This window comes from Furipterus horrens, unplaced genomic scaffold (assembly GCF_987537825.1).
Source record: "Furipterus horrens unplaced genomic scaffold, mFurHor1.1.pri manual_scaffold_13, whole genome shotgun sequence".
Lineage (NCBI taxonomy): Eukaryota > Metazoa > Chordata > Mammalia > Chiroptera > Furipteridae > Furipterus > Furipterus horrens.
The window spans coordinates 10,463,933-10,477,930 of NW_028327183.1; the positions used below are offsets into that span (position 1 = coordinate 10,463,933).

Sequence of the window (13,998 nt, forward strand, 5' to 3'; positions counted from 1 at the left end):
AGTTGAATATAAAAGAGCTGTATCTCCAGCTCCCAAATAAGATATATCTAAAATAATTTAGCTGCCATTTGGGCAAATATATGTGTGTGCTTTGTCTTGACAGCTTGTCAACTGGCAGCCAATTCTTGAACCTCACATTTATTTCAATTTAATATTGGTCAACTTCTCAATTAGAATTTTTATTTTTCATGTTCAGCACAATGAAATCCCCGAATCCTGGATGGCATTCCTCGGGGCATACAGGTGCAGGTGCTGGCATTTCTGCAGTAGCAAAGGAAGAAAAATGAAAGGAGGAAGGAGGGGAGGGAAGAGACAGGCTGAGAGAGAACAGTGAGGAGAGAAAGGAGGTAGAAGTGACCTTCATCCCGATATTCACCTTCATGAGAAATGAAGGGAATAATTCACACTTGACAATAAAATAGTGCAGCTGCCTCTGCTTCCTCTAACCAGAGAGGCTGGAGTCAAACAGTAACCAGACACCCAATGCATAAAATCGATACGTAAGGAAAGCTCCAAATGTAAGGTGGGAAGGAGATTAATAAAAATAATTTTTGAAAACCACCACCACCACCAAGTACTGAATGCTTGTTTACTTCATGGCATGCCTTGACCTTGTATGTTATCACACAATTCTCACACAATGAAAGCAAGATGGAAATTACTATCTTCTCTTTGTAGCTAAGGAAAATGAGCAAAAATTTAACCTCCCTGAACTTCAAAGTCAGCCAGATAATAAGGGATAAAACCAGGATTCAAAACTCTATATAACTTCCAAACCCATACTTTGAACTATAGCACAGTCCATGCAGTTTTTGAAAGAGATGTCATAGAGAATATATTTTTTAAAGAAAAATAACTCTGTAAATTAATTTGGGTTATTTCTTTTAGTCTCTCTTCTCCAATCAAGACAATCTTTTAGATAGGAAAACATTATATATACTGTGTATTTATAGGTGCACATGCATGTTGTATAATGTAGCTAATAATACCTTTACAATCCTTTCCCTAGCTGAAATTGACCTTGGAGTCTGCAGAAGTTGGAGTGGGAAGTTCTTTCTCAAAATATTTACCAGGCACATGACTCATATATACAGAAATGGAAGCTTCTGACACATTTACAATAAATAGATATAGACTTGGCCATTAAGATGTACAAATCATAATAACAAGACAAAAATAACAACTTCCCTCTTTGCTGTTTGTTAGCAATTAAAATAAAGCGTTCTTTGTGTATTGTAGGTGCTGATAGTCCCTTAAAACCATGTTGTTCTAATCTGGATGAAGAGATGAACAAGGCAAGGTCTTTGCCCTAAATAAGTGATCGAACAAGAAGAAAGAAGAAAAAAAGGAAGTATCTAGTCAGAATTTGAAAGAAGTAGACACATGGAGATTTTTGGCTTGTTTGTGGGTTTCTTTTTGTGGTGACAGGAATGATAGAGAGAGAACTTTCTGCTAGAGTGCCATACAAGTTTCCCTAGAAAAAGGGTCCTTTCAGTCAGCTATGGAGGAGCCATGCGATCTTAATAAGAAAAAAAAAAAAAAAAAAACAAATAAAAGTAGAATTCCTTGCACAAGAGATAGACAAAGTAGAGTCTTGGCAGGAGAAAGAGTTGGGTAAGATGTGAAGACCTATAATCAATTCTGATTTGCTGCTGCAGTGGGTATAGCTACCAAAGTTATATTGTAAGTAAGAAAGAATATATCAAATAAAGCAAGCTACTTACCTAATTCTGGCCTTCAATTTAGGTCTCTACTTGCAGTTTGTATCTGTCTCATCATGTTCTCCCGCTTCTAATTTATGTGATTTGGTTGCACTTTAATTTTGATGTGTGTTATCCTCATAGGTTGTCCTAAATGAAATTTAAACTAAGTAGGGTCTATATTCCATACATAAGAATGACTTTGGGGGTTTTCCACTCTGAATTTTGGGCCCTGTCTACTAATTCTGTCAGATAAAGAAGAGCTCTACAGTATAAAGTCTGGGACCAGGGATTTTTCCAGGATCAAGGCCAGGGTTTGGGGAGAGATAAGCAGATCTAAAAAAAAAAAAAAAAAAAAAAAAAGAGGAATAGAAAATCATGTTTTGAAGTATGTACTGGGACTGGGTCTTTGGTGATGGTAGCCTTCCTAAAACACAGCCAGCCACAGCACAGAAGTCTCTGCTAACTGATTTCCTAATCCACTCTCGACGCAATCCACCAGCTCAATTCCATATCTGGCTGCCTACAGACCTAGACGTTTCTCTCTTTTTCTATGCACTGCATCTGCATGTGAATATACACAAACAAATAATTAAACATTGAGCAAATATCAATAGGATTAGCCTGGCCTGTTGGAACAAATCTTGATAAATCCGCCTCAGTAACAATACTTCAACTACAAGTCTATGAGAGGCATACAAATTCAGTCTATTGAAGTACTGTCGTGCAAGGAGAGATATTTTAATAAAACTGCTTCGTCAGTTCCTATTAGTAAAGGACTGAAGCTATTGAGCTGTGGCATTGAGGCCAAAAAAGGGGATTTGGAAATGCAAATTAGAGATAAGACAGTAATAAGTGTCTTTTTTTTTTTCCCCCAGCAATACACTATCCCGCATGCCAGGAGCTATTTTAAAGATGACTCTTAATAGTTCTGTGAAACTGGAAGCATACATACCCAAAATGGACATCTCCGGCACAGTAGCGTGGTAGGGTCCATTAAGAAACTCCGGCGGATTGTCGTTGATGTCTTGAACTTTAATAATAAATTCAGAAGGAGGCTCAAGGGGCTTGTTGGTCTCCCAGTCCACTGCCTGAGCGGTGAGGGTGTACTCGGCCTTTTCCTCTCGATCAAGTCTTTTTATAGCGTGGATATCTCCTGTTATATCATTTATCTGAAAGATTGTCCCAGCCCCATCGCCAGATAAGATATACTTGATTTTTTTGCTCCCAGGATCCAGGTCTGTGTGTAGCTAAAATGAAAAGTGACATTGGTTAGTAATGGGGCAATTGGCAATCTTATTTTTTTTTTTAACTATCTTCTGCTTGAATGTCTAGTTTGTTCTTTTTACATTAATTGTCACTTCATTAATATCTGCTAATAGTAGCTGTACAAAGAGTCTATGCAACTGTATGCATATATACCAAAATAAAACATAATGAATTTCTTACAGACAAGTTAGAACAGTTAAAAAAAATACCGTGACCTGTTTAGTATAAATGGACATGCATTTAGAATGATAAAAAGATGAGGGGGGAAAATACAAAAGTATATGGGTTCCTTTTGATTTATGGATATATTTATTTTAAATTGTTATTATTAGCTACCTTTTATGGATCGCTATTTGTATGTCAAGAACTATGCAAATCACGTCTAATTTAATGCCCTTAATATTTACCAAAAAAACTAATGAATTACAATATTCCATATGAAACTTGAGAAAAAGGAAGTTTGACAAAGCACAGGAGAGCGTCCCCAAGGATCTCCATTTGGAATCAAGTTGGGTAGACGCTGAATTTAACTCATATCTGCCTGTTACATTCACAAAAACAAAAATAAGTCTAATAATCTGATGTACGTTAAAATCTTATGTTTGTTTAGGATTTCTTTTTACTTTGTTTTGTATAATTCTTCTGGTCCAGGAACACTATTCCCTTTTTATAAAGTAGAACACTGAAGCCAGAGGAGGGGAACATGTTTTCCAGAAACAAGAATACTTAGAATAATAAACACTTTGCAGCAGGAATCCAGCTCCATCTCAGGGCATGGAATCCAATATTTATTAATACCCACCCCATCTGAATCATTGTGGTAGGTGCAGAATCACCAGCTTTAAACTGTTCAGTTTAGCCCTGGCCAGGTGTCTCAATTGGTTGGAGCGTCATCCCGTACAACAAAAATGTTGCAGGTTCGATCCCTGGTCAAGGCACATACATACCTAGGTTGAGGGTTCGATCCCAGGTTGGGGAGCTTATGGGGGGCAACCAACTGATGTTTCTCTCTCACATCAGTGTTTCTCTATCTCTCTCCCTTTCTCTCTCTAAAGTCAATAAAAACATCCTCAGGTGATGATTAAAAAAATAAAAATAAAATGTTCAGTTTACTCTCAAGAGGGAGACAGGAGTGTTCTGGTGCCTGGTGCTTTTTAAAAATTTTATGTTGACTCCTGTTTTAAAAAAATAAAATAAAATAAGAATTTATATTTTTAGTTAGCTTTTTTAAAAATGTCATTGAATTATAGTTGGAAAATACAAAGTGCACATGTTTTCAGTTTAACTCAGCTATTTAAATACCAATATAATTTCACTTAGTGCACCATGAGATTTCAAATACTTATTCCTTTAAAAAAACTGTCCTGTGGAAAGAAACCCTTAGAAACTGAAAAGACATTGTGCCCTCTTGGGACCACATTTATTCAGAACAGGCTTTATCACTTTCTTTGCCAACTAAATTGTATTTAGCGCTTCAATAAATGAAAAGAAAAGATTATAAAAAAGACATACAATAGTAACAAAGAGTTCAAATGCATCTAGATCTCCTACTTTACTTCTGAATATATTAAAAAGTTAAAGCCTAAGATTACATCAAATATTTATTGAATCTCAAAATGTATCCCTTTCATTTATTGTATAAAATTTATTAACAAGAGCAAATATTGAACTGCCACTTTATCTTAATGAATGTGGGATTATAATTAATTAATGTGATATTAATCCTAATTTATGATCATTTTAATTCATGTGCATTTTAACATGTCTATTAGCATTTTTATTAAAAATGAATATTTGAATAATATATCATTCTTGGAGGTTTCCATTCACAAACAAAGCATTCCTGAGACCCAGAAGGTATTGGCATGTGTTACACTTATCCATAGCATTTTTGCTATTAAAAATTAATCCTTTCAAGACAATGTCATCATTATGTTAGAATTTATTTGTGCCACATTTTATTTCATTTATCATTTATTACATTATAGGTATAATCTTAACTAAGGTTTTGATGGTTGCTTGTGTGTAGAAATAACTGAGAGGGGAGAAGAGAAGAACAGTTTTTTGAAAGAGAAAAACACAAAGCTAAGATTCACATCTCTCTAACTATGTGAACTGGAGAAATTAACACTTTTTTTTTTAACTTTAGTTATTGTGCCTTTAATATGGAGATGAACTATTTACCCTGAAGCATGAATTTTTAGAATCTGAAATTTGAAGAAAAGAGAAAAGTGGAAGTGGACACATTAAGTGTGCAGTAACTAAAATCATTTTACTTCACATCCCATTCAACCATACACAAGTGTACAGAGAACAGTGTGGTGAGCCCAGCTGCCACCCGAGTGAAAGCAAGTTCCCAAGACTTCATCCTGAAAAAACAGGGAAAGGAAAAACAAGGAAACACTGTACGCTTCCTCTCTCTTCTGAAAATTCATGTTTAGCCAGCCTCAGTAAAATCCCCATCCCTGGGCTAATGGTAACCTTGATACATAGAAACTTGTGTTTCTCTACCATTTGTTTCATCCTGTTCTCTGTATCTCTCTCCCACACATACTCTCTCGAACATGGCTTCTTCAAGTAACCAGTCTGGCCTTCCAAGTAGAGAAGTGTAGGTGGGCGAGAATAGCAATTCATAAACATCCAACGCTCACAAGACTCCGGCCGGGTCTGCACATCAGAAGGACGTGTGGCGCATAGTCTGCCAGAGTCTGCTCCCTTCTGTGGACCAGCCCTGCTCCCATCAATGTGTCCCACACCTCAGGACCCTCTCGGTGAGAGTATGGGGCCAAAGATGTTCTCAGATGGACCAAAGGTTCACACGTTGCACAACACCTAGAAGTGTGAAGACTGTCTCTCCCAAGGGCTGCTTCTGCTAATGAGAGCAGGACAAAGGCCACCTGCCACCTGGCCTGGGGTGACAGTCTCCTTTGCCTGGCTGTGATACAAAAAAACCTCAATCGTTCATTTATGCAACACGCACAGAGCATGTGCCTAGAAGGCAAGGGCATGCTCTGCCCTCAGAGACCCACAGTCAGTGGGAGATAGCTAAACAGAACATTTAAAGTATAGCGGTGATAGTTGTTATTGTTACATGGATTGCCTACTTATTATTTGAGAAACACTTTATATGTATAAATATTACGGCATTCTCACAGCACACTAGAGACCTTTTCTCCATTCACCAAGGATAGGACGGAGATCGGGAGATTTTTAGGAAACTTTTCCACAGAATGTGCTCTCAGCAAGTGACAATCTTAACAGCACGTGCTTTAGAGTAAATTTCCTGGATCCATATGCGTGCTCCAGAGGCGATGATTAAGGAAAGAACAGAGGGCTGTGAGAGTGTATAGAAATTTTCCTTCACCCAGAAAGCGCACTGTGGAGGGAGGGAAAGAGCCTCACCAGAGAAGTGATGATTAAAAATCCCGATCTCAGAGAGGGAGGAGCTGCGTGCCAGGCCTGGGAACAGTGGGGGTGAAGAGCCAGAGATACCGCAAAGCCTGCTGAGTCAGAGAAACGAAAGACGACTCAAGGGGCCCAGAACCCACGTGAAGGCGAAGAGAGGCAGCGAGAAATGAGAACAGAAAACAAGCCAGGACCACATTATGTAGAATTTTGAAACCAAGATGCAGAGTTTGGATGTGATTCTGAATAAACAACAACAGGAGAATCCATAAACACAAGGCTTCTGTTAGGAGCCTGATGTAATAGTAATTTTGTTTTCACGACATCACAGCGGTGGGTGCATGTCTGTTAGCCACGGTCTTGGAATCAGAGAAGAAGACGAGGTCAGCGAGAAAACCTAGAGACCAGTTCATAAAGCTGTTTTGATTTTGATTCTCAACTTCCGCCCACACCCAAAATGTCACGTCTACCACCAGATGAATCTCTGATCCCTTTGCTCATTGATGGTGGCCTGGCTGAAGTGGCCCAGTGCCGGGTGTGCTATAAGCAATCTAACAATTTCATATGATGTCTTCAATTCCAGGGATCGTAACAGGACTGCTACATAATGGAGCTGCATCATAAGTATCGGTTTAATGACACCTTCACCATCTTCCATATATTTGCAATAATACCCCCCAATTAAAATATGAGTTTATGCTCCAAAAGTCATGGAAGGAAATGTGTGTGCATTTTTCTTCTCCTTTGTATTCTTACGGCCTAGTCAAGGGCCCATCAAATTCTTGGAAGCACAATAAATAGGGAGGAAGGTGAATGCAGAGGAAGGAAAGAAAAGAACATTGTCTCATCTGATTTTCAAAACAATGATTTTAAAAAGGGAGCAAAGTTAGGTCCCATGAGCTGAAATCTGATCCATTCTAAGCACAAAGGCCTCGGGTTCCCTCAAATATGTATTGACTTTAGTGTCTAGCACAAGAACTGAGACAGTAGATGGAATGCCGTCGGATGCAAGAGTGGATAGATGGAGAGATGGGTGGGTAATGAATGAATGACAAGTGGATGATAGATGACAATTATATAATATTCTGATATATTAGTTCTCAGAATAAGAGCCTTGCCCCACCCCTGTCTCCAATAGCACCCATACCTCTGTCCTGTGGCATTTAAAATAAAAAAAAGTATAAACTGTTTTTCCCGTTTCTCACACAAGATCCTGACAGTCCTCCTAGGACAGACAGCAGAGCCTAGAGAACATGAAGTTTCCTCTGAGTGCCTATTTTAATACCAAATAATGATTTGTTTACCATCCTGCACACCTGTTCTTCTCCAGTGGGTGAGGAAGAACAGGCTCCAGAGAAGTGCAGAAGGTATCACTTCCTCATCTGAAAATCTGGTGGTGCCGGCATCAGAACTGATTGTGAAGTTCCATTAGATCCAGAGGACATTGTAGGAGAGCTTCTAAAGTGTCCTATCTTCCTCTAGAGAAGGATCTAAGTGACTGGAAGAGAATCACCATCTTTTGGAACCTAAAGAGGTGACCAAGACTCACTACAGCATTAATTTCTGTCACTCACTGATGTCTGGTTTTCATGAAGCTGCTCAGCCTTGGGGAACACAGATAGCATTCTTGAATGAATGTATATGTTAGCACTATATTCTTGGTATCTAGTGCCTGTCAGGAAAAAACTATGCTATGAGCTATGAATCTATCAGTGAATGGACTGATAATGAATTCTTTAAGTCATAACAATTCACTATCAAAGATGGCACCAGGCACTCTGACACAATATAAGTTTTTGACCTATATCTCTGAGATGCTAAGAATACAGGATTTTGATCCAGATCAGGTACTTACTTAGGCAGCTAGGAGAGTAAAGGGGCAGGTAAAGAGAAAGAACAGGAGGATATGAGTTCTTTTCATTTATCTGTAATTCCTCCCTCTCCAAGGATCAGGAGTTAGACTTGAAACCTGCTTATGTTAACTTTAATGCTTCTCATGAAGGGACCTGACCAGACATTCATGAAAGAGTTGAGTCCCATCACTGCATTTGACCAGAAGGAGAAAACCACTTGTTCATGAAGACTTGGAGCTAAAGAAAGCATCGTATGATGGTGGTAGATGGGTGAGCTGGGGGAGGGTGTCACAATGGGCCACATAACTTGTGAGGTGGCTTTATATGCTTCAGTGTGATCCTACTATGAAAAACCTGAATAATTCCAGCAAAATTAGCTTTCATCTGGCCACTTTGTTCTTAACTAGTTACAGAAACAAAATATATCAGAGCTAGCTAATAGGCATGAAAACACCCCAACATTTTAGTAAGATCAAGTTGGGAATACTCAATTATTTTTATCATCATACATTATAAAACTATGATAACTTTGTGAAATAATAACAATTAGCAAAGCAATTCACATATAAACCACGTTACTCTCAAATGTGCCTTAAGAGGTAAAAGGCCAATGAAGAAAAGACCATGATTAAAAGAATGAAACAGAGCATCCCACACTGACAATGACTTCTGCTCCACAAAATAATGTATTTCCCAATATTTTAGAGCAGGAACAAGTGTAGCAGCTTGATGTCTCAGACACAGAGAAGCCTCTAGTTTGTCCCTAAATGGCAACAGAGATTTCATATATCCATTTAGAAACCATGTGTATAAAACCATATGGAACGGATAATTTTTGTGAACCTGATTCATCCCGTGGAAGTCTGAAATAGAACAGACATAGAAATAAAAAGGCAGTATGGTCAGCTAACAAGAATGCAAAGGCAGAATGTTGATGAGAAGAGGATGGCAGGATGTCTCCCAAGAGACTTCCCCAGATGACATCCATGATGTTGGCACATTTGCTACTATCTTCTGTGCCAACCACAGCTTTACAGGTTGGAAATGTGATGCATTAACCCTATAATAAACCCATCTCTTTCAGCCAGACTGCAATAAATAAGGTCACTTAGTCTAATTTTTGTAAGGTGAGGTATTGATGGTAAGTAGAAATGAAAATATTTAAGCTAACATAATGAGCAAAAGTTCTTTTTAAATAAAGACCCACACACAAGTGAAGTGAAATCATCCTTGTTGATTCCAAGAAAGGAGAATTAAATGGATTAATTTTATATTGATGCCCTAGAACAAGTTTGTCTGCTCATCTTACAAAAAAATGGTCTTAAAAAGGCTCTAAGAATACTTAAATTGCATATTCTCAGATTTTCTTTCTCCCTTTATGTACTAAGGTGGAGATGCCATTACTTAAACAAGCAATTATTAAAAGAAAAGAAAAGGAAAAAGCAATGGGCTCCCTTCTGTTGGATAAATCTTTTATTACGTGCGCTGATAGTAGCCTAGTTAATATAGTAAACCTTACAGGCTTGAAAGTCGATGTTTCCCCAAGGCAACCAAAAATGTACAAGGTAGTGGTTCAGATCGTGGGACCGGGAATAAATGCATGATAAGAAACAGAGCCAGACTGGGAGGACAAACTGTAAGATACCAAGGGAGGTCCTTAACCTCCCCCAAACTCAGCTGTGTTATTTCTAAAATGTTTCAATAACCCTAACTAAAGGTTTTTGGTACTAGTTAAGTTATTTGTAAAATGTTTCAATAACCCTAACTATAGGTTTTTGGTACTAGTTAAAATGTGACAATAGATAATAAAGGTCTGATAGCTCCAGGAACTAAGATATTCAAAGAAAAATGCATGGATTCTTGGGAAGCTAGAATTTTAGAGTGATACGTTCTATTAAACCTGGAAATACTCTCCAAGAGAAATACACCTAACAAGATATCCTGGGTCCAAATTCAATGCACAACATCGATTTGTAGTAAAGATGAGAATGCCACTTATTCATAAGGTCCTTTGCCCATTTTTTAATTGTATTGTCCTTTTTTAAAAAGATTTTATTTATTTATTTTTAGAGTGAGAGGAAGGCAGCGAGAAAGAGAGGGAGAGAAAGATCAATGTGTGGTTGGCTTTCCCGTGCCCTCAATTGGGGACCTGGCCAGCAACCCACGTGTGTGCTCTGACTGAGCATCAAACAGATAATTCTTTGGTTTGCAAGCCAGTGGTCAATCCACCGAGTCACACCAGCTAGGGCTGTATTGTTCATTTTTCTGCTGTTGAGTTTTAAAAATTCTTTATAAATGTTGGATACAACCCCTTATTGGATGTATAGAAAAATATGTTCTTCCATTCAGTTGGTTGTCTTTTTATTTTCTCAATGGTTTCCTTTGCTGTGCAAATCTTTTTAGTTTGTTATAGTACATTTTGTTTAGCTTTTCTTTTGTTTCCCTTGCCTGAGGAGGTATATGAGAAAAAAATATTGTTACCAGAAATGTCCAAGATTTTACTGCCCTTGTTTTCTTCTAGGATTTTTATGGTTTCAGGCCTAACACTTAAGTCTTTAGTCTATTTTGAGCCTATTCTTGTGTGTGGTATTAGATGATGGTTTAGTTCCATTTTTCTTTGCATGTATCCATCTAATTTCCCAACACTATTATTTAATAGACTATCTGTACCCCATTGTATGTTTTTACCTCCTTTGTCAAATTGTTGAGGGGAGCAGGGAATGGGGAAAGGTAAAGGAGGGTATGGGGGGATAAATGATGATGGATGGATGCTTGACTTGGGGTGGTGAACACACAATACAGTGTACAGGTGATGTGTTCTGCAATTGTGCACCCGAGGCCTGTATAATTTTGTTAACCAGTGCCACCCCAATAAATTCAATAAAAAAGAATGTCACTTCTTGAGTTAAATGATCTTGGTACAATATGGGTTGAAACTCTTTCATTGGGAATGTTATTTAATCAAATATTTGGTACTTATTCACCTAGTCAATGAATAATGATAGTCATTTTTTCTTTATATTTAGTTCTATTAAGATAAAATTGTAAGATATTCAATGTTAGGTCATTTTTGCTTCTTGTTACTCAATAACTGTAAGTCTAGAAGTAGGGAGTCATTGATAAATGCTTGTGTGGGCAAGAGTGTGGGTGAAGACTAATAGCAATTGCTAGTAAGAGACTTAGGTGAATGGTTTCAGAAGTGGATGGACAGACAGATGGATCAGTTAGTTGATAAGAGAATTAAAGGGAGGATGATGATTAGATACATGGTGTTAGTGGAGAAAACAAGGATCAAGAAAATAACACATAAAGTGATGGCTGACTAAAAAAGATTCTCAGCCATCCTTCCAATTAGGATCCAATGCATATTAAATACTATGACTCAATGGGTGAATAAGCAGATGAACATGTGGTGAGCGAGTAGGCTGCAAAGACCACAGAATTTCTCACTCAAAGATTGACTTAAAAAAAAAACCCATAAATTATTCTGTCTCAGAGTACTATTCTCTGCCTTACACTAAAGCAAACATAGTTCTTGGAAGTTCACCAGAAATTATGAGAGATTCTTATATGAGTCTCTTATAATGTTTAATTTTCAGCAAAACAATCTCTAAAAATTTCCTGGAAAAAATAACTCTTTATTTCTCTTAATAGGATAGGTACGTAGGTAGGTAGGTAGATGGATAGATAAACAGACATATGGGTGGGGAAAATTTTGTGTCAATTAAATACACAATGCAGTAATACACAATGTAAACAAGGTGAATAGAACTAAAGAAAGACATGCAGAATTATTATCCAAACAAAAGAAATGGATTTTCAACAGATATGGGTATTTTAAACAGATATTCATGATATTTTCCAAAGGTCAGTTACAGTGGAAAATTTAGTTGTACTGTGGAAAAAGGGGAAACAGTTAAGAGAATGTTATGCCAATGTTCTTTATGTTTCTAAAGAACTTTCACCAGAGCGCTAACGGGGGGTAAGGATATAATATGGAATTCTGATGTGGCAATCACAATTACTTGCTAAACAGGATGTATCTTGTTATCCAAATAACTGACAGGAGCACAGTGGGAAAGAACACAGTGGATAACCAAGTGACAGTCGTGTACTCTCTCTGAAATTCTATATTTAGAAAGTGACCGTGGGATAATCAAAATGCTGTGAAGTTGGAAGAATGCCACATCTGAAGTTAAATACATAAACCTGGAGTTTCATTTAGGCTGTGGAATAGATTGTGACATTGGCAAATCATCTTTCATAGTTGATCCAAAAGCCAAGTAATAATAACTTAGCTGTGTTATCCAATCTCCTTGAACATTGTAAACCGTCTCATTCCAAGTCTTGCAAGAAAGCAGAGGGTCAGGAACAAAGCTCACATTTAACGGAAATAATCTCGTTTTCAAGTTTTCAGTCCTGAGTACTCAATAGCTGGACGAATGAGCGGATGGATGGATGTGTTGATAAGACCATTTAAAAATGGGGGCTTGGAAATAAATTGCTTCATTTGAGAATACATGGTGCATGAAAGAGTGAATGAAAACGATGGCTAACTAACTAGATTCACAAACATTCCTCTTTTTAGGTAAATGAGAATCCTAAGGTGTGTTCTACCTTACAACGATTGGCTATGATCATGAACAAATCACTTAGACTGTTCCTATTTTAGTTTCCACTTGTTAAACAATACTAACACAGCCATCCACGCCATTATCAAAAATATTATCTCAGCTGGTTGGAAGAATAGTATGTATATGGAAGTTTGTTATTAAACTCCTACTCTTCTCAGGATTATTATCCCTATAGTGAATATTTGGAAATGAGACCTAACATACCATAGAATCATCAGAATTAGGTGCTAATAACATAACCTGTGATGCTGTGAATGTGTGTGTGTTTAAGTGTGTGTATTTGTGTGTGATTACCTACTTCGCTTCCATTCTGCCAACAAAACTGGGAAAATGTCAAAGAGCAGCAGTAAGAACAGCAATGACACCAGAACTTCAAGGGGAACCTCAGAGTTAGAGCTGCCCTTCCTTCCCACCATGAACAGGTCTAGAGATTTGCCATAATTCTGTAAATCAACTGCTTTGTCAATAATATTAACACTTTGTGAAAATAAGTAGGTATTTTGTTTCATTGACAGACAGAAACAAAGCTAATCCTTTCAAGTCCTCTGTTATGAGCTGAATCGGTTCCCCTCAAAATACATAAATGGAAGTCCTAACCCCCAGTACCTTAGAATGTAACTTGTATTTGGAGATCGAGCCTTCAAAGAGATAATTATGGGAAAACGAAGTGAAGATGGACCTTCATCTGATCTGCCTGCTGTCCTTATCACAAAAGGAAGTTTAGACCCAGAGAGACACCAGGGATACACAGGCACAGGGGATGAGGCAGCCATCGGCCAGCCAAGGCGAGAGGCTTCAGGAGCAGCCAAACCTGCCGACCCCTTGACCATGGACTTCTAGCCTCCGGCACTGTGAGAAAATATGGTTTGATGGACATCGAGAGTTTCCTTACACTAGATACACTCATTTTCTATTTCACTGAAGTATCACAACAACCCTATGAGGCACATACTGGACTCCCCATTTTACAGACTAAGAAACTGAAGATTAGAATATAAGCAATTGCTCAACATCACATACAGCAAGCCATGGAGATATAATTCAAACCCAAGTCTACCTGCTTCACAAGCTCATGTTTGGTTGCTTGACTGTTATGTGCCGGAACAAAGCATAGGAGAAAAAAATAATACAAGCACC

The 13,998-nt window shown here is 37.8% G+C and overlaps 1 protein-coding gene across 1 annotated transcript in view; it reads right to left on the reverse strand.

The window, feature by feature from the left end:
• CDH8 (cadherin 8) overlaps positions 1-13,998 on the reverse strand; it is a 334,718-nt gene that overhangs the window by 217,967 nt on the left and 102,753 nt on the right. Inside the window, exon 3 of the mRNA XM_090261396.1 lies at positions 2,656-2,950. Coding sequence (XP_090117522.1) covers positions 2,656-2,950 — 295 coding nt within the window. The remainder of the gene's footprint in view (positions 1-2,655; positions 2,951-13,998) is intronic.